Source organism: Hesperophylax consimilis, chromosome 22 (genome assembly GCF_061612785.1).
Source record: "Hesperophylax consimilis isolate HC1 chromosome 22, BYU_Hcon_1.0, whole genome shotgun sequence".
NCBI classification, from domain to species: domain Eukaryota; kingdom Metazoa; phylum Arthropoda; class Insecta; order Trichoptera; family Limnephilidae; genus Hesperophylax; species Hesperophylax consimilis.
The window spans coordinates 24,643,887-24,664,522 of record NC_142857.1 but is presented as its reverse complement, the minus strand read 5'-3'; the positions used below and the strand labels follow the sequence as shown (position 1 = coordinate 24,664,522).

At 36.3% G+C, this 20,636-nt stretch overlaps 2 protein-coding genes across 2 annotated transcripts in view; one reads left to right on the top strand and one right to left on the bottom strand.

Moving 5' to 3' along the window:
- The window catches only part of Ogg1 (8-oxoguanine DNA glycosylase), a 427,234-nt gene that overhangs the window by 12,264 nt on the left and 394,334 nt on the right, over positions 1-20,636 (top strand). The window contains exon 6 of the mRNA XM_089645589.1: positions 1,485-1,607. Coding sequence (XP_089501715.1) covers positions 1,485-1,583 — 99 coding nt within the window. The 3' untranslated portion in view covers positions 1,584-1,607. The remainder of the gene's footprint in view (positions 1-1,484; positions 1,608-20,636) is intronic.
- On the bottom strand, positions 9,687-14,335 carry LOC149413327 (uncharacterized). Its single transcript, XM_089645637.1, has 5 exons — positions 13,999-14,335; positions 13,407-13,916; positions 13,084-13,155; positions 12,855-12,971; positions 9,687-12,396 (listed from the first exon to the last, which is right to left on the bottom strand). The coding sequence occupies exons 2-5, from the start codon at positions 13,611-13,613 to the stop codon at positions 12,166-12,168; spliced, it is 627 nt and encodes a 208-aa protein (XP_089501763.1). The 5' UTR covers positions 13,614-13,916; positions 13,999-14,335; the 3' UTR covers positions 9,687-12,165.

Sequence of the window (20,636 nt, the reverse complement as noted above, 5' to 3'; positions counted from 1 at the left end):
ATTATATTGGTTCAATAATTTTAATTATAAACGACTTTGCTGTCTTAATTTTTTTGTCAGACTACCTAAAAAACCATAAATTTTTTTTTAACAATTTTGTATGTTTTATTTGATGATAATGTTACTCTGCGTTTGGTAATTTTTTCCGACTCTTCAAGATCCGCATTAATAAAACCCTTCCTACAGCTCCTCCTTAACCCGCTTGATAACATCACCCATCCAGGTGGCGATATTTGTGAGGTGTAGGTAATAGGGTCATAGAGCGGATTAACGAAGAATGGAGTGAAAGAAGAATATATGACGCGGATTAATCAAATACTTGATCAGGTGTCCTAATTACTTATTAAATATTACAATACCGTACATCGAATTAAACAGTATTACAGAACATAGTTCACAATACGAACTAAACGCAATATTGAATTTTGTTTCAACAGTCAAAAACTGAATTCCTTGTCGGCACAATCTTAATAGTGCAATACTTATTATATACACATGCACGTAGGAATTTCGAACGACGGGTCCTCGGTTTAGGGCGTAGGTGAGATTTCTTGACACTCGAGCTTGCAGCGCCTCCTGGTGTTCACATTCCGGCAATCGGCACCTTTTAACACGACACCGAGGACTTTGAGAGAGTCCTCGGTTTAGGGTCTGTGTGTGATTTCCAGCATTAGCGGCGCCGCCCTGGTGGTCACACATCCGTACTAATGAAACACTAGCCAAATTAAACACGATATTTTTCGCCACGAAAATGAGGACTCTCTCCGATCGGCCCAAAATTTCGACAGTTGACCAATCAGAACGCATAGATTATAGGTACATATTCAGTTTTTCGCATTTTGAATCCGAGGACGTCCTCGGATTCGTGTGAGTCCTCGGATTCTGGGTCTAAAGGCCTGTGAAGGTCCTCGAATAAAGGTGCATACAAACTCATATATACATTACACACACACACACACACACACACCTAGATACTACACACGTCACCTGGTAATTAAGGAATATTTTTACATTTGGGTACAGATACATTTGGAAATAAATTTACTACATGAAGGGGAACTAATTTGCAGTTATTAGGTAGTTAAATCATTTAAATTCGTTACCAGTTCAAAGAATTGGATTTCGAATAAACAATGTTATACTGTAATGCTTAAAAGGTGATAATGTGCAATATTCAAAGTCTTATTAAATAACTACAACATATCATAATTCAACATACAAATTAACATAATTCAATCTTCAAATTAACTACAAACACAATATATAATATACACTGAATAAAGTAGGGTCCTATGAAAGTTATTTTATTAAAATTATAATTATGTACCACAAAGTGATTGCTACCTGCAAAAGTTTTCTTTTTGTTATTTGTATGTATTTTGCATGTAAAAAGCAAAAGATGAAATATTTTAAATAAAAGTTTATGTTAAGTAAATTTGGGTGTGTCACTTCTAAAAGCATTTAAATGTATTTATTTGTTGCAGGTATTGTTCTGCGCCGATCTGAAGAAGTTGGAACAGGCTGGCTCCAAACGAATCAGCAATGGGAAAACTAAGACTAAAGATACTAAGAAAAAATGCTGATCACACTCGTCAACATTGAATCATGTAATGTACCTGATTTTATAAAATCTACCTACTTTATAATATAAGGTTAGTTTTTATATCAATTCAACATGGTAGTCGTTAGTCGGCGGTCTGCTGATAATTTGTGATAAATTTTGTTGGGTTCCACAATTGTTAAGCAGGCAAGGCGAAGGTTATTATTATTGTGAAACCTTCGTCTACCTTCGAAGGATCCTAGATAATCCTAAAATCCTAAAGGATCCGGAAATACTGTACGAAAAACCACATTCATATTCACATTCATAAGTGTTTAATATTCTTTAAAAAGATGCAAATTTCAAATATGAAAGAATGACAAAGCCGCTATTCGTAAATGCTTAGCTGCACCAACGCATTTTTCAGCAGAATTTTTTTCCACTTTGACAATTTGTAATCTTTCTTTAGACTACCCACTTTTTTCACCTGACTGTTAATTTTTAAAATTATGCTGAAAAAGTAAAAAGATAACAGCACGTGCATCGCTGTGTTTGTATGTCTAATGGTAACTAATATCAGAAGCGACGGCGGTGGCGATCAATTGAGTAAAATAGTTACTACGGACCGCGACATCTTATGACCAGTGTCATCAATCAGGCCCGCGACAGCTAATGGCTAAGACCTTGCTCAGAAGGGGTGGATTTTTTCGTGCAAATATATATATGCTCGTTGGTGAGGTACTGAGCACCAATACATTGCGTCCACAAGTATTGCGCGAAAAATACAGGCGCAAATCGTGTGTAGTTCGTCAGACTTACTTCCAGTTTACGTGCGAACTGCAGAGCGAGTACACGTATCAAGGGAAATGGAGCGGCAAAATTTTGACTACGAATCGTCGCAGTCGTGACAATACAATAAAACACAATCCAGTAATTGAACACTAGCGAAATTAGGCAAGCTTATGCTCAGTGTTGCCAACTTAACGGATTTCCCGTCATATCTGGCGGATTGGAGCGTCCCGAAATGGGAGAATTTTGTGTTGAAGAATTTACAGGATGATGAATTTCCCCGCGGATTCGAATAAAGTAACATGGTACATATTATTAAAGGCGAAAATAGCCTATTTTTATGGATTTACGGAGAAATTTTGATATCTACGCCCTAGGATTAATAAGGTATTAGAGGGAGATGTGAATAAATGTCAGTCGAAAGTTTTTTGTGTTATAAACGATAGCTATCTTGAACTTGAATATTAGTTCGCGGAATTATACAGGGTTTATAGGATATGTTCGTTGGTTAGAGAGAGTGGAGACGTTATGTTTCGATAGCATATTTATGTATCCCCGTTTAAGTGCGCTCATTCTGATATTGAGGCACTGCAGAAATTTCTTTTGGATGCTTTCAAATACCGTATATAAATACCGTAAAATAATGCTTTCAAATACCGTTTATAAATACCGTAAAGTGGAGTCCGTATGGAGGAGCAATATTCAAGTTGCGAACGGACTAGCGTCTATATGCTGGTCCTCTCTATTAAAGGAGAAGGTAGAATACAGGGTTTCGAAACACTCGGCTGTTTCTGAAAACAAAGCCTAGCATGCAGTGGTCATTGAAATGAAGTGTTGAATTAAAAAGCACACTCCTAGGTCTCTTATACAGTGGTGAATGGGTAAGTCGATATTACCCCTTCCCCCCATTTTGAAAAGAATACAATCGATGTATATTTAAATAAACATTATTTATTGAATTAATTTACAAATGAATGAATATGTAAGAGCAATTTGAATACAGTCTTCGGCGTTTAATCGATTTCTGTTCTTCGTTTTTATGTTCATTAGAGTGGAAAAGCATTGTTCACAAAAATAGGTTTTTGAAAATGGCAGAAACTTTTATACCGCCTCCTCATGTGCAATTTTGAAAGCCTTCGTAGCTTTTGTCATCCAAAAAGATGACAGATTGGCTTTGCTCTCAAATTGAATACATGCTTCAGTATTAGATTGAAGTTCAAGTATTGTTTCTGCCAAACCCGGAGGTTCTTCTGGTATGTTAGCAATTTCACATTTAAAAGGATCTACAACCCAATTGAAAGTATGTATATCTGCGGAAAGTAGTCAGAGAACCGCTCTCTGAGTTTGGTAAGATGTTTTATAACTGTATCCTTGATGTCATCCATTTGGGGTAATTTACCCCGGTTCCCCGACCGCTGATCTAGTCAATCCACATTATGCAAGTGGTAATGGCTCAAGCAACAATTATATTTGTCGTATTGGATAATTTATTTTCTAATTTTCTTGGCAGACAAGGAAATCTCCTTTTCCGTACACCAAATAGTCTTTGGACTACATTCGGGGTGGAAATTTGAGCTTTGTTATATTTTTCCTGCGCTTCATTAACAGGATTTAAAACTGGCGTGATATATACTGTAATATTACCTTTGATTTAACTTGACAACTGATAATGTATCCACATATGTGTGTCGTCGGCGGATCTCTCATAGAGGACTCAATTTTCTTTTGGAAATATGTTAAATCCCAAAAAGAATATGGACCTTAGATACCTACAATTATGTCATTCGATTATAAACAATCACAAAATCTACAGGAAACTGTTCATCTGTTTGCTGAGTTTTTTGGTGGTGTATATGTTAGTAAAAGTGTAGACAGTGAGTACTCTTGTTCTAATTTGGTTGAGAACCTTGATATATCTGACTGTACAGTAACTATAGAGGACGTTATGTCTAAGCTGAAGAGTCTCGATTCCTGCAAATCCACAGGACCCGATAAAGTTCCACCTAGTTTCCTTGTTAATTGTATGCATTCATTGTCACATCCCATACATAAGTGATTTATGAAGTCACTCTCATAGGTGGGTTTCCCAACCTTTGGAAGTTTAGTCATTTGACACCTATTTTCAAAAAAGGAAATAAGTGCGAAGTGACAAATTATAGGCCAATATGCATAATGTCTTCTTTACCCAAACTTTTCCAAAGCCTGGTACTAAACAAGTTGATATCTCAGTTTAAACGAGTAATCTCACCCCTTCAACTTGGATTTATTAAAGGAAGATCAACGCTTTCCAATTTAATATTATACACTAATGATATCGTTAATGCCTTTAACGCATCATATCAAATTGACTCCATATATACTGACTTCAGCAGATTATTAGTTTTTGCAAAGGTAAAAATCCTCTTAATTTTTCTTATTTAATTAATCGCGCTAATCTTCTTCGAGTTTCACAAATTCGAGATCTCGGTGTCTTATTCCACGATAGTCTGCAGTTTAACTTACACATCGATAAAACTACAAGCGATGGGATGAGAATGCTCGGTTTTATTTTGAGAATGGGGGCAATGTTTAAAATTGTGTTAACTTTAAAACATCTATATTGCTAATTAGTACCAAGTTAATTAGAATACAATTCAACAGTATGGTCACCGTACTACAAAGTCCATTCTCTTGCCTTACAAAGGTATAAAATAAATTCCTTCGGTACATCAATTTTAAAATAAATATTTCCATCGAATTTATAAATTACAATAACTTACGCACCCAAACCAGACTTCTAGATAGAAGACTTTTAACTTATACACGGTGTCCGGAAACTCGTAGTACAAGCGGAAAACTGGTGAACCTACATCACATAGAGAACCCAAATAAACATAAAGATTTTCTATTTAAGCATTTTAAAATTTAAAATTAAAAAAAAAATGTATTTAAAAAAAAATTCGGCTTCTTTAGGGTTAAATTTTTTCAGAAACGCGGACACAGGTTTTTACAAAACACATCACAAAAATTGTTCAAAGTTATCACCATTACATTCTAAGCACAGTTGGGCCCGTCGAATTATTGATTGTTGAACTCTTCGAATAATATTTGGGTTAATTTTTAGCTGGTCAAAAGCGTCAATGATACGCAATCTTAAAGTATCAATATCGGGACATTCTGTCCTGTAGACTTTGCTTTTAATATAACTCCACATAAAAAAGTCCATTGGTGTCAGATCCGGTGACCTTGCTGGCCATGCGACAGGTCCAGCTCGTCCTATCCACCGACCTCCGAACTCTTCATTTAGATATCTTCGAACTTGAAGCCCAAAATGTGGTGGAGCACCATCTTGCTGGAACCACAAATTCCTTATGGTTATTAAAGGAATATCTTCAAGAATTTCCTGCAGTTCGGTCTGTAAAAAACGCAAATAAAGTTCTGAACTCATTCTTGCTGGAAGAAAACACGGCCCCAGCCCCCTATCGCCAATCAACCCACCCCACACGTTTAAAGACCACCGGTGTTGGAAATGTCTTGGCCGCTTTGCATGAGGATTGACATGTGCCCACTGGTGTTCATTTCGAGAGTTGAACATGCCATCTCGACTGAAGGTTGACTCGTCTGTCCACAGAATATGTTCGATAAATGCCACATTTTGTCTCTCCATCTCAATAATCCATTCACAAAATTCTCTCCTATGGATATTATCTATTGGCAATAGCGCCTGGACGCAACGGTAATGATACGGATGTTGTCCATCATTCTTGAGGGTATTCCAGACTACCTGGTGTCGAATATTTAATTCTCTCCCAACGGATCGAACGCTTCGTCCTGGCTGTTGATTAAAACTTCTTAATATGTTTTCTTCCATGCGTGGATTACGTAACGCTGGACGTCCAGTATCAGCCATATTCGCCCGCATATTTCCCGTAAGGTGTAGTCTTCGTGCCAAACCATCAATAACCCTTGGATCTGGGCGTCTCCTATGTGGGAATCTCTCCATGTATTCGATGGCAGCTCTGGTCGAGTTTCCGTTTGCTCGACCTAGACACATGAGCATATCGTAATATTCGGCGTTACTGTATTCCATTTTAAACCACAATAATAATTAAAATTTTCAACAAACGAGTAACTCACACTTTTTTTAACATATCAAAATAACACACACTTTGATTTAATGTTTGTTAATTAATCTGAAAACAAAAAAAGGGTTAATTATAGCTTGTTGACACGTAAAAGTGTTGTACGCCGTTCAAATTAATACATATACGACCACTACACAATAGCGTTATCACCAAACTGAACTCCTGAACTGACAAATAAAATCTTGTCGCGAATATGTACCAACGTGGTGGTCCGACACCGGACGTCAGCCATTTTTAATCTACTAGCCCATCAGTAATACGGGTACAAGTCCAAAATTTGAAGAAATTAGTTTTTGATGCAGACTTGAAACTTGAAATAAATTAGGTAAATTTTAGATGTCGCTGTCAATGGTTAATACGCACTTTTTTATTAAAAAATCTTTTGATACACCTTAATTTAGTTAAAATAATAACTATTTGCATTGGGGGCAGTGGAATATATTTCATTCTAAATTTCGATTACGTAAACTTAAAATTAGCTTTCGTTCTGTGAAACGAGACTGTCCATTTTCAAACATTATTTTCAAATGTCATTTTGTTATGTTGGTATTCTTGTTACTTTACGAAGAAACGAACGCCTAGAGACAAAATCGCGCGGGTGTTTTTTTTTCAATGTTAAAAAACTAAAATTCCGCCTAATTAGTATTTACCTAATAAAAATGAATTGCGTGCATTGTGATTGAAATTTAATAGCTTGATTTTTTTTACATTAAAATCTCTGATCGCCCGGGCGATTTTTTTAATGTTAAAAAACTAAAATTCTGCCTGATTAGTATTTACCTAACAAGCATGCATTGCGTGCGTTGATTAAAATTTATTAGCTTGAATTTTTTTTTTACATTAAAATTTTATTTTTTACATTAAAATTTTATTTTTATAAGTGAAATATTTCTGCGATGTTGAGCGGCTACGCTAAGTTTGTGTGACATGATTTATGATACAAAAGAAAGTGCCCCCTTTATACCGCCTGCTCGCGTCAAGGCAAGAAAAACATCCCAGTTTTCAAGTAGTTTATCGGCTACGCTAGGTTTGTGTAACACGGTTTGTGATACAAAAGAAAGTGCCCCTTTATAACGCCTACTCGCGTCAAGGCAAGAAAAACATCCCAGTTTTCAAGTAGTTTAACGGCTACGCTAGGTTTGTGTGACATGGTTTTTGATACAAAAGTGAATGTATTAAAAAATAATTACCGAAATTAAAAACATGTTTTTTTACGTCATTTTATTTCCAAAACTTGATAATTTAGTACTTACCTAATTTTCCAGACTTCGTAGTATCTTCAAAATCTTCTAGCCGTTCGTTATACATTCAAGTGTATCAGGAATACCAACATACCAAAGTGACAGCGAATGAGCTAATGGCGTACAATCTCACAAGACGAAAGCTAATTTTAACTTTACGTAATTGAAATTTAGAATGAAATATTTCCACTTCCCCCAATGCAAATAGTTGTCTTTTAATGTAATTAAGGTGAATCAAAAGATTTTTTAATAAAAAAGTGCGTATTAACCATTGACAGCGATCTCTAAAAATTACCGTAAATTATCATGTTTATCATATCTTTATTATTTTAATTAGGTACAGATCTGACAATGAGATCCATGAGAAAACCATATTATGTCTTAAATTTGCAATAGCATGTGCGCGACAAATGGACGAATAACTCAATATTACGCCAACCGATTTCGATGATTCTTTTTTGAAGTAAAACTTTTTTACGCACGCTCGACACTTAGGGGGTAAGCTGGTGAATGCGTTACGAAAAGTGGTGATTGTTACGATAAATGTCTTGCGAAAGGTAATCGATGCGAACGGTAATCAATGCGATCACTAAAAATAAAAAAAAACAAAAATTTTAACAAAACAAAAAACGACTTCAAAAAATGAACTAAAAAGTAAAAAAATAATTTCGCATTCTTCTACAACTTATTAAGTTTGGCTCTCCTGAACATTTATCTTTTTGGACTTGCATCCGTATGCTTCTCGGGTACAGAATTTGTTAGTCAGTCAAGGGGCCACACTACACTTTTTGCTGACCGCGGAAATACAGTCTTGTGTTAAGTGTGGGTGGTCATTCACGTTGAAGGGCTGTCACAACATAGAAATTTAAAACACCGTTCAAAAATACGTTTGTTTATTTATAAGTTATAAGTTGAGATTTTTACAGTAAGCAGATATAGAAAAAAAGTTTTATAAAATGAAGGGGAAAAAAGCTTTTTTAGGCGTATAAATAAATAAATAAATGTATCTGATTCCAGTCTAGAGTCTTGTCGATATAGCGTGGTAATTATTCTGGTATAGGTACTGCATATAAATGTCTTTTAATAGTAAAAACCTGGTTACATGAAGGCAATGGATGAAAAAGCCGAGGAAGACATAATGAGTCAAATAAAGTGAGTGAAACAATACAAATAGTTTGAATTGACGGCCGGCGTGGACGAGGGCCACAGTCTCTTGACTCCCAATCCGAAGGTCGTGGTTCGAGTCTGGCGTGCGCAAATAAATTTTATTTAAATTAATTGTCTAATTTCACAATTAATTAATTAAAATAATAATAGTATATTTGCGACACGTTCCAGAGTGGAAGATACCCTCAGTATAACCCACATGTAAGACCACCATTCAGAATTGAAATGGCTTTAGCGGCATTTGGTGACCAGATCTGAATAGCCAGGTACTTCCCCGCCTTCCTCCTCCCCATCTCTTTCCCCTCCCCACTTCCTTCAGCCTCACAACATACCTCAATTAGGACAGGAGCAGACTCTTGTGCGGTATTCACATAAAAAAAAAATTACGTAATGCAAAAAAAAAACAAATGTCGATGTGATTGAGTAACATAACACACGGTGCGGGTTGTGAAATGGTTCAAATTAGTGATCAAAGATTGACATTTAATACAAAAATAAGTTATGAAAATAAATCGAAACTTTGTCATAAGAAATAAATAGTGTGCGATTTGTTTACACAGCCCTACTGACTTTCGTCGAAAGAATGTGAAATTTGATACTGATGTGCGATCTGCTTCGTGTTATTTTATGGAAACTATAGTTTGTCTCTCTTTCACGTGTTTCTTGAACCGAGCAAATAGAGACAGCTATAATTTTGCCATATTTTGACGATATCATTTGTATCATTTGTCTAGGGCCGACAGACGTAGCTATAAAAGATCAAAAGATATTTGGCTTGGCGTATTTCGGCATATCGCTCGCCGTACATTTCCAATTGAAATGTATGGCGAGCGATATGCCGAAATACGCCAAGCCAAATAACTTTTGATCTTTTATAGCTACGTCTGTCGGCCCCCTAACAGCTGTCGAAATGTTTTTAACCGTGAAGCGACCGAATATTTTATTATTACAAAGAATTAAATGATGGGCGATTTCAAAATAATGCTTTAAATCCTCAATTCTTTGTTTGTTTTTCTTTTAAATAGTTTTAATTAGTTAGGTACTTTGATCGTCACTAATAATTCACAAGGATTTGACCAAAAAAAAAATCAACTTCTGACTCGATTTACTCGAAAACGAAAGCTCAAATCAAAAAAAGTTATACCACAAAATCGACTCCAAATGTGATGTAGATTCCCCAGTTTCCCGCTTGTACTACGAGTTTCCGGACACCTTGTATATTGTTTTTATTCAAAATTATCAAATCTCTAATTGAACGCCCTGAATTATTGGAATTAATTTCTATGAATGTACCTGCCAGCCAAACTCAAAGCAGACACTTTAAAATATAACAATAACCTCAATACTAACTACTCTTTTTATTCACTAATTCCAAGAATACATCACCGCGCAAACAAAGACTGTGAACTTATTGATGTATTTAGTGTTAATAATTTTTGATTTTCAAAAGGCAACTAATTTCAGACCTGTTTGCTAGTTATCAACTTGTATTATTTATTAGCTTTAAATATGAATGCAACAATATAAATAAAAATGACTAGACATGCATTTTAATGTTAAATTCAAAATAGTCAGTTACATTATCAAAAACTGACTTACCAAACACAGGCAATTCTGTCGACTGACCAGTCCAAGGCAGTCCAAGGCAAGATGTGCTGGGCACAGCGGTATCTGAAACATATACAATATTTTGTTAACATTTCCTCTCGGAATTCCAAATTAAACCAACTTGGTTGTGCCATTATATATCACATAACTTTCTACTAACCATCAGGCGATTCGCAAATAGTGCGATCGCTGTCGTTGCTGAAAATCATTTCGACATTTGTCACCAAGTCCAGCACGCTGTCGATTGGATGATGCTCCTGGGAAGCACTTGGTGACAGTCTGCCCCCTCCCGTCTTGAGCCTGCTCATCTTTTCTCCACGAAGCTCCAACTTCCTTTTTGTTTTTATGTTGTCCCAACATTTCTTGAGCTGCGCTTGAGATCGCTAAAAAGGAATTCAATACGGTATTATAATCTAGTATACTATTGCAGAGTGGGAATAACAGAAAATTATGATGGATATATGAATGTGGATGAAACGACGTGATAGTTGGTTGGTATTATAATTACAAACGATAAATACCTTTAGATTGTCGGCGATCGAGTTAAATTCATCCGTCACCTTGTCCCAAGCATTTTTCTTATCTCTGAGCTGCTGGTGATTTGTGGCAATGGAAGAAATGGCTGGATATTTGCATATCAAATCAACCAAACATTTCTTCTCATTGGGTGTGACCACAATACGCGAACTCATTTTTTAAAAAAACTCACAAAACAAACGAACTAATGGAGTCTGACAGCGGGTTGATAATATGCAACTCGGCGACCTCGGCGTAGACATGTAAATACATAGAGAATAGCATAGATAAACGTACAACTTGTCACAAAACGGGGAGTGTTGTGATAATTATAGCGCAACATCCACAAATTTTGGATGACGTCCCAACTTTATTTCGGCGTAGACATAAGGTACACACCTTGGTGAAGGAAGTTCCAAGTGTGGACTCTGAATTGAAGCGTTAAAGGTAAGGTGGTCGATTCTTTCACTTGAGTAAGGAATACACTTGAGTAAGGCAACCTTGAAGGATCGATTCTGAATATGGGTGTTAATGTGAACAATGTGCTTGCATCTTCTTGGAAAATGTCAGTCAGCCAGGTTTTTTTTGTTGTTGTTTTTAATTTTAAGCACGATTCCAGGTTCTCATTAATAAGACGACTTCTCAGTTTACTCTTGATAAAGTTCATAGCAATCATCTTCAAATTATCCGTAATAGGATTACTTGTAAAGAATCCACCCATAAATTCAGCTTCACTTGATGATAATGTTCCGGTAAACGAGCGGAGAATCTCTGCAATTCTTGATTCCTTTGATAGAACCGGAGATTTTGCCCTATACATAGGAGGGTCTCGACCCTTGGACCTCTTCTCAGATGATCCTGCAATTGATGCCACTGGGTTGACCACCAGGGTTATTTGGATCATCACCAGGATGAGATCGAGAATGAGAGGTATTATCATCATTATCTTCTTGATCCTCATCTTCCTCAACTGCTGTCAGGAAAACAGTAAGAGCATTTCTCAGTGTCTGACTGAGTTCTCCGTTGCCCTCTTTCAGAGCTTCATATGACCCGATTCCTGAGATTATATCTTCTGGTATTCATTGATTAGTGATAGAAGAAACGGTTTGTTTGCAACAGGAGTATCTGTTCCTCCAATTCCTTTGTAATTTAATAGGGACTTCTGCTATCCATCCATCTTTCAGCATCGACATTTTAATTTTGTGTTCCTCCTCCATGAACCTAATCCTGGTCTGCGACTCTTCATCAAGCTAACCTTGGTCTGTGACTCTACTTCCTGTAGACGAATTTTGGCCCTGGATTCGTCTTTCATGAGCCTGAACAAGTACTCCATTTTTTTTTGGTGCTCAAGGTGCATTATTTTTTTTGTTTCTTCAAAGACGTTCGCCTTCATTTGGGCTAAGTCGTCTTCCTGAAAATAAAAACATTAAATGACAAACTTTTCATAACTGGTTTAACATAATTATTCTATTTCCAACTTTCTATTATAATTTTTCCAATTTCCAATCCAGGTAAGTATGTTTATGTATCTTTGTAAATAATAAACTTAGATAGTGCCTATATATAACAAAGTGTACAGCAGAGGTGATTTCTCACAAAAACGGTGCTTTACAATTATTATTTTTATTAATCCATATGTTAACACTACATACAAAATAACTATATTCAACTTTAGTCACCATGAAACAGGCAGTCACCTAGTACGGTGTTTTAATCTATTCTCTGCAAATCTCTTAATTATCGTGCATTTTATACATAAAAAAAAAAATATTCATGTATGAGTTATTGTTTTTCTTAGTAAACTTTCAGTTTTGGTACGACAATAAAGTCAGTTGAGCAAACAAAAATGTGGTGTGAAGAAATACTTACTTTATGGCGTGGTCGCCTCCGAGGTAGAGGTGGAGGGCAAGCATGCAGCGGGACATGCTGGATGGTGTGTGCTTGTGGTGATAGTGGCGGTGGTGGTGAATCAGCTTCACTTGTTTCCTGTTGATATAAACAAAAGATTATGTCCAACTGAAAAGTTACTGCTTTAAATATTGCAAATAGTTAGCACTCATTGTTGCGCTGATCATTTAAGTAGGTTTAGGTATATTACCTCAAAAGACAACTTCCTATTGGGAACAGAGTGTGGCAGTGTGGAGTGAGGGGTTGATGTAGGAAAATTCATCTGTAATAATAAAACACAATTACCAATATAACTCCCACAATTAAAGCAAGATTTACATGAGTTTAAATATAGACAGAACCATCAATATTTCAATAATATTACTATCAACTTATCTTTTGAAAAAAAAAATGCTGGTTGGCTGTTAAATATTAATTCATATAAAAAGTTGTGTTTTACAAAGTGTGTTTTTCCATTTAATATATAATGTCACACCACAAAGTATTTGCTTCCTTCGATAAAAAGATATTTACCTTTGCTTTAAATGTTGAATCGCTATCATCAACATTTTTGTCCATTACGAATTCATGTGGTAACAAATCCACCATCGAGAGAATATCCTGCGAAGGACTTGGTGGTTGGGGACCTCCACCTGTTGCCATCACTTCCCTCCTATACCGGCTCAATTGGCTCTTACAAGCCAATTTGAGCATCTTCCATTGAGCTTGTATCTGACCCATATCTCTTTTTTGGTCACTTAGTGTGTTAAATCTGAAAAATAGTGTGCTATTAATTATGTGGTATGCATACCTTTACCTAATTAATTTTATACTATGATAATTTTTTTATTTGAAATGGATGTCAAAGCTACGAAGCGACAAACTTAAAGTTTAATCTGTAGAAAAGTTAACAATGCGGATATATTATGGAGGTATACTTACTTTAATAAAACAAGCTTCCCTCTTGGCAATTAGGGTGTTACTGTCCGAGTTTTTATTCTCTACAGCCCTCACCTGTTCAGCCACACAGTCCTTCAACAAGGCCTACAAGGAAAACAATCATTATACTTACACTAATTTCAAACAAGTAAACAAAACATTAGAGCCAAGATAAAAGTTAACAAACCTTTTCAACGTCACCCCAATTTTTGTTACGCTTGCGCCTTTTTAATTCTACCTCCAAATTAATGTCAACATTATCCATTTTTAGGTTATTCAAAGATAAACAAACCAACTCTTGGATTACTTCTTTGACATATGAATAAACGTGAAGTTGGCTACACGCCGCGAAATGCCAAATTTTTCAAGTGTTGCTACTGTAAAAAAATCATATTCCATAATCCAGCCGTCGAGCTATATTGGGAAAATTTATGATTATGAGTAAAGATTTTTAATCTGACCAGTATAGGCCCCCACCCCTGTATAGCTAATACGGGGTATTATCGTCGTATTAGGGATTTCATTATGAGTAAGACTGATTGTGTTTTTATACATTTTCATCAATTTTGAACTATCTTCCTTTTTTTTATTTCACGTTCTAATCACATGTTTTTATTGCTTTTCACCATTTTAAATTCATAATGTTTTTATTTTTTTATTTTTATTTTTATTTTTATTTTAAAACAAAAAAATGTTTTTCTTTTACTTTTTAAAACTTCAAAAGACTCTTTCAAGCCTTGTGTTTAATTTTTCTGTCGCGTTTGGACTGCGCCTGCTCCGTTTGGTGGGTATGTTGTCATCCTCAGTTCATCCTTGTCGTCTATTGGTAATAGACATAGCTTTGAAATTGCCCTCTGTGTAGTTCCATGAGCTGTTTTCAGAGTAGCCACACGGATCCTTCCGTCGGCTCCAGGATGTACTGCTGTTACACGCCCGAGTTTCCATACACAGGGTGGTAGGTTGTCCTCCTGCAGGACCACCATGTCGCCAGGCTTCAGCTGCTTGTGAAGTCCGCTGGTCCACTTCGTTCTGCCTTGGAGTTGAGCCAGGTACTCCTTGCTCCACCTCGACCAAAATGATTGTATTAGCAAAGACAGTTTTTGATAATTATTCAGTCTGTTGAATGATATATTTTTCAGATTTTGCTCTGGAATAGCTGCCAAGTTTTCACCAACGAGAAAATGACCAGGACTGAGGGGATTAAGGTCATTTGGATCAGTGGACAGAGGAGTGAGAGGTCTAGAATTTAGAACTGATTCAATCTGGCATAAAACGGTATTAAATTCCTCATATGTTAGTGAGGAGCTACTCGCTATTCGTTTCAAATGACATTTGACAGATTTTATTCCGGCTTCCCAAAGTCCTCCAAAATGAGGCGCTCTTGGGGGAATGAACTGCCATTGTATTGCAAGTTTCGATAATGAATTTTTGATTTCATCGCTAGAGCTAGATAAAAAATTATAAATTTCTTTCAACTCATTGTTCGCGTCCTTGAAGTTAGTAGCGTTGTCGGAAAATAATTTACTTGGCCTTCCACGACGTGCTATAAAGCGTTTTAGAGCGTTTAAAAAACTTTCTGTGTTCAAAGACAGTACAAGTTCTAAGTATATGGCTTTTGATACCATGCATACAAATAAACATATATAAGCTTTAACGTTACTAGTTTTCCTGTGAATACCCGACTTTATCATAAATGGTCCACAATAGTCTATACCAGTCATCTTAAAAGGTTTACATTCGGTAACCCTTTCCGCTGGAAGGTCTGCCATTATTTTCTGCATCGTCCTGGGATTTGATCTATAACATATTACACATTTTTGATTATCTTTTTTACAATATTTTTTCCATTTATTGGCCAGAATTTCAATCTGACTATTGCCAATAAAGTCTGAGTGCCTGCGTGCAAATGCAAATAATGATAATTTTTTATAATTAGCTCAGTTAAACAGTGATGTGATGGTAACAAGATGGGGTGTTGTTGATTTATTGATAACAATATTCCTTTGGAAAGCCTGCCGCCTACGCGAAGTAAATCATTATGCAGATAAGGATTTAGTGAACGTAGATTACTACCCCTCCAAACATCCCTGCTCGCCTGCAAGGCTCGTATCTCTTCTCTGAAGGAATATGCTTGTGCTCGGGATATTAAAACATTCAAAGAGTCATCCAATTCACTTACTGTCAATTGACCATAACGCTTGCGCGATGCGTTCCTACAATTAAATAAAAATCTAAGTAAATAACCTGTTACTCTTAGCAATTTATTTGAGTACCTCTTAAAAATGTCCCAATCTTGTGTTACTGTTGCCAACAGTGCAGTTTTTGTTTTCACTTCAGGTGGATCTAAACATGTAGATTCACCGCATGGCCAACTAGATTCTTCTAGCGTTAGCCAAGTAGGTCCGTGCCATTTGCCACCAAATTTTGGATATCAATAATTGAGAAGGTCTAATACCTCTAGATAATACATCCGCGGCGTTATCTTCCGATTTCACATGCTTCCATTGTGCAGGTTGGCTTGATTCTTGAATTTCAGCTACCCTATTGGCAACAAAGGTGTTCCATCTCGCAGGTTGTCCCTTGATCCAACATAAGGTTATTTGAGAATCACACCAGTAAGTTGTAACTATATCAGGTATACATATAGCCACCTTAACATAATTCATTAATCTTGATAGTAAAACAGCTCCACAGAGTTCCAATTTGGGAAGAGATCTGGTTTTCAGAGGCGCTACTCGCGACTTTGATATTACTAAATTGGAATATTTTTTACCCAAATCATCAGTAGATATCATATAAATGCAAGCCGAGTATGCCTTTTCTGAAGAATCACAAAATCCATGCAATTGCAAGTTTACTTGATTCTGACAAATTATTTTTCTAGAAATTTGCAAGTTATTTAATAGCGGTAATTCGTTTGTATAAGATTCCCATGCATTCATCATGTCAATTGGAATATTTTCGTCCCATTGAATATTTGTCTGCCACAGTCTCTGCATTATTTAACAACAACAATCACGGACGGTTCAGTTTTAACGTCACGATGACGGAAAAAGTGAAAAAATGTGAAAAAATCGTTATTAACGAACTTCTTGCGTTTTTATTCAATAAAGTAGATGTGTTAGATGAAGTATCAATCGTCCAAATTTGTTCCACGCACTTTTCAATGAAGACGAGGTGGAACTATCGAAAGATCTCCTGTACTCAGAGGTTGACGACAGAAGAATTACCAGGAAGGGCGATGGAAAAAAGGTAAAGAACCTTTATGATATGATCAAAATAATAAAAGAAACCGAACCAACAGATATGCCAACTTTTGTGGCTAAAAACCTGCATAAATTACCTCCAGTTTGTTTTGATTCAGTTGACATAACCTCACTTTTAAAAGATATTGTGTCTTTAAAAACTGAGCTCTTTACCATAAAGGCACAAATGAGCAAACAAAATGATCTAAAAGAGCTACGAGAGCAGATGACCCTTTTGAGGAGCGAGATGAAATCAATAAATGTGAATAAACAAAATGATAATCCTAAACGTAACGAAGAAATGCCCTTGGTTAATGTCAAGGTGACGGAGACACACACACAGGACTGTATTGGTACGCACACCAAACAAAAGACGTACTCTAATGGGTGGGCGCGGTGATTTTTGTGGCCGTTGTTATGTGATGACAAGGATCGCGTTAGACGCGCCGTGACGACCAGTGTTGGATGATGATGGTCTTCCTTGACTAGCGGCTCTTCGCTTCTAGTCACTTCACACACGGACAGGTTACTTAGGACGAGGTCCAGGATATTGTCATAACTGTTTAACACTTCACTGTGCTGACTTAATCCATTTGAGCCACAAAAATATTTAGAGTCGTTTAACACATCCTCACGTTTATTATTTAGGTTAAAATCACCCAGTATAATACATTTTTTATTCAATAATAAATTGGATTTAGTGTCTAGACGCTCATAGAACTCTAATTTCACTATGGTCTGAGCAATAAAAATAACACATATGAGTATGGTAAAGTTAGCCGGTCACCCGGATCGCTGGTTGCGCCCCCCTTTGTACGGTTTGCCGCCTCTAGTGCTACTATCTTCGCCGATAGATTAGTGACGGTAGAGTTTTGTGTGATAATAATGTTGGATTGCTCACCAATTTTGTTGTTGTGCTCCTTTATTTGAACTTTTAGTCCTCCTATTTGTTCTGTGAGGTCATTTATGGCCGTGGTAACTGTTTCCCAAGCTTGGGTTGATCTGGTCGTCATATCAGATAATTGCGATGCAGAGCACAGTCCGACACGTCCGACTCGAAAAATTGATACAGCGTTTGACGTGCTATGTATGGTTGTATCCGTGTATGTGGATTTACGATAAATGTTAAATTCACTTCTATTATTTACTGAAGTTAGCATTAAATCAAAATTGATTACTGCCTATCTCTAAAGTGAATTGGATATTATTATGGAATGAATTTATAAGAAGGAATTTAGTCAGTTGCCGCTCTGTACCAGTCCAAATACAGAAAATATCATCAACGTATCTTTTCCAGGTAAGAACATTCTTTAAAAGTTCTGAATTACAATTAAAATCTTATTTTCTAGGTTATTCATAAAAATGTCTGCTAACAGGGGACTCGTCGGACTACCCATGGGTAGCCCTTGATTCTGTTGGTAGACACAGATGTTATATTGGAAATAATTTTGATAAAGGCAGATATTTAATAAGCGAGACAGGTCATCAATCAAATCTTTATCCAAATTAGAGGAATTTAGAATATCTGTAATTATTTCTTTACAATCCGTTGTTGGAACATTTGGAAACAAATTAACAACATCAAATGAAATTAATTTAGCACTATGTATTAGGAATAACCAAGTCCCTGCATCTACCTACTCAAATGCGTTCCTAATGGTATATGTATTTAGAGGAAAACACATTTGTATTATTGAAAACATTGGTTACATGAGACACTATTATGAAGTTCAGTTAAGCACAACATGCAGTCACGGGCCTAATTGGTTTATTGCTCTTATGTATCTTCACGTAAAAATTTATTTTGGTTAGGATACTCATCTTTGAAGATTTGGGACTTACATGCTTTTATTGAATTTTTTACATCTGCTTGAAATTTATTAGTGGTGTCTCTCGTTAAAATGACCAAATCGTCACTTTTTACAAAGTCTTCCATTTTACACTGGTAGTCCATTCTATTCATTATAATCACTGTTTCCTTTGTCCCGCCCTGGTCAGCACTAAATCTTCTTCAGCTAACGTTTTGCCAATGTTATTAGCACATAAAATCTCTGGATGGATGACGTTTTTAATTTTATTTTTTTGCTATTTGATTTTGAATAGTTTCGGCACTTTTATATAGGAGAGTCCTAGGTTTTATATATTTATTATTATTTATATATTTTTATTGTAAATTATGGCGAGCCACAAAGTTGATGCTTATTACAAATATACATAATTATAGTGTTTAAAAAATTTACACAGTCACGGACATTGGCCAAGTACTGCTGAGCGTTGTCGTTGGAGCTGATTTTAATTTTTTATTTTATTTTATTTAGGAAACAAAAAGTCATTTATATATTTAGCATAAGCAGCAATTATTTACAATATTAGACCAATAATGTTCCATTAATTCTAGTCGTTGATTCAATATTTGCACCTATACAATATATTTATAAATGACAAAGAAATATAAAGAATAAACATTATAAGGAATTACAAAATGTTATAAAAAAAATTAAAGACAGTTAGTAGTAATACAGTTTTCGCATGATTGTAATAAAAAAAATAGTAAAATAAACTAAGATGATAGGATTATTTCACAAAATAAAAAATTATGTTTAGTAAGTTGCATTTATTCTAGGCGGTGGTAGTGAGAAATCTATTCCCGCGGGGAGAAAAATTGACTGGGGCGACGGATGGGGGGATACGTTATTACGATTATTTTTGGAAGGGCGGCCACTGCCCGCCCTCATATTTTTATATTGTTCGAGAGTATTGCGAAAACCGCTGTCTGAGCTATTTTTTCCGTGGTCTGTCGAAGCCACGCTATTGAGATAACTATTTGCTCCCGATCTCGCTTCACGGGGCGGTCTCGATGCTTGTTTCTGGTAGCTCTCGAATATCGTGCACGCGATTTCTAGATCCTCGATAGAGCTACTGCTATGCATGGTCAACATACTAGCATATTGGGGAAGGAGGCCACGTTTGAGAGTCTCCACTAGTTCCTCTTCCGACATGGGCGATTTTAACATGTGGTTTTTATGACGCATTTCAATAAAAAAATCCCTAGCCGTCTTTCCGTGCGCTTGTTTGGAGACATAAACTTCGAGTTTACGTTCCCATTTAGAATTGGGCGGATCAAATTTGCTGAGAAGCAGCCTTTTAAGATCGGACCAGGATAAACTCTCTCTCGGTAAGGAGAGAAACCATAGCAGCGCCATTCCCGTTAAAAGTTCGTTGAAACATTTAGCAACTTCCTCGGAATCAACACCCCGGGATATGGTTAACAACTCCACCCGGCTTACAAATTCTCTGACATCGGTTGATCCGTTCAATTTCAGATTCCATGAAGCGAAATTCGTCAACTTTGTTTCCTACAAAATATACCTAATCTCTACTGGCTGTTCTATGACTTCCGTCTCAGCGCACGGAATAGGATCAACCTTGTCGTTTGCGGGTTTTATACGCCGAGCGAAAGCCTTGTTAAACTGGCGGGCTTGTTTTTGCAAAGCTGGCAAGTCTTTACTCCCGACAATACCACGTTTTCTCTATACCCTTCTCAGTTGTAAAATGCTTGAAGAGTCTACGTGGACGATAA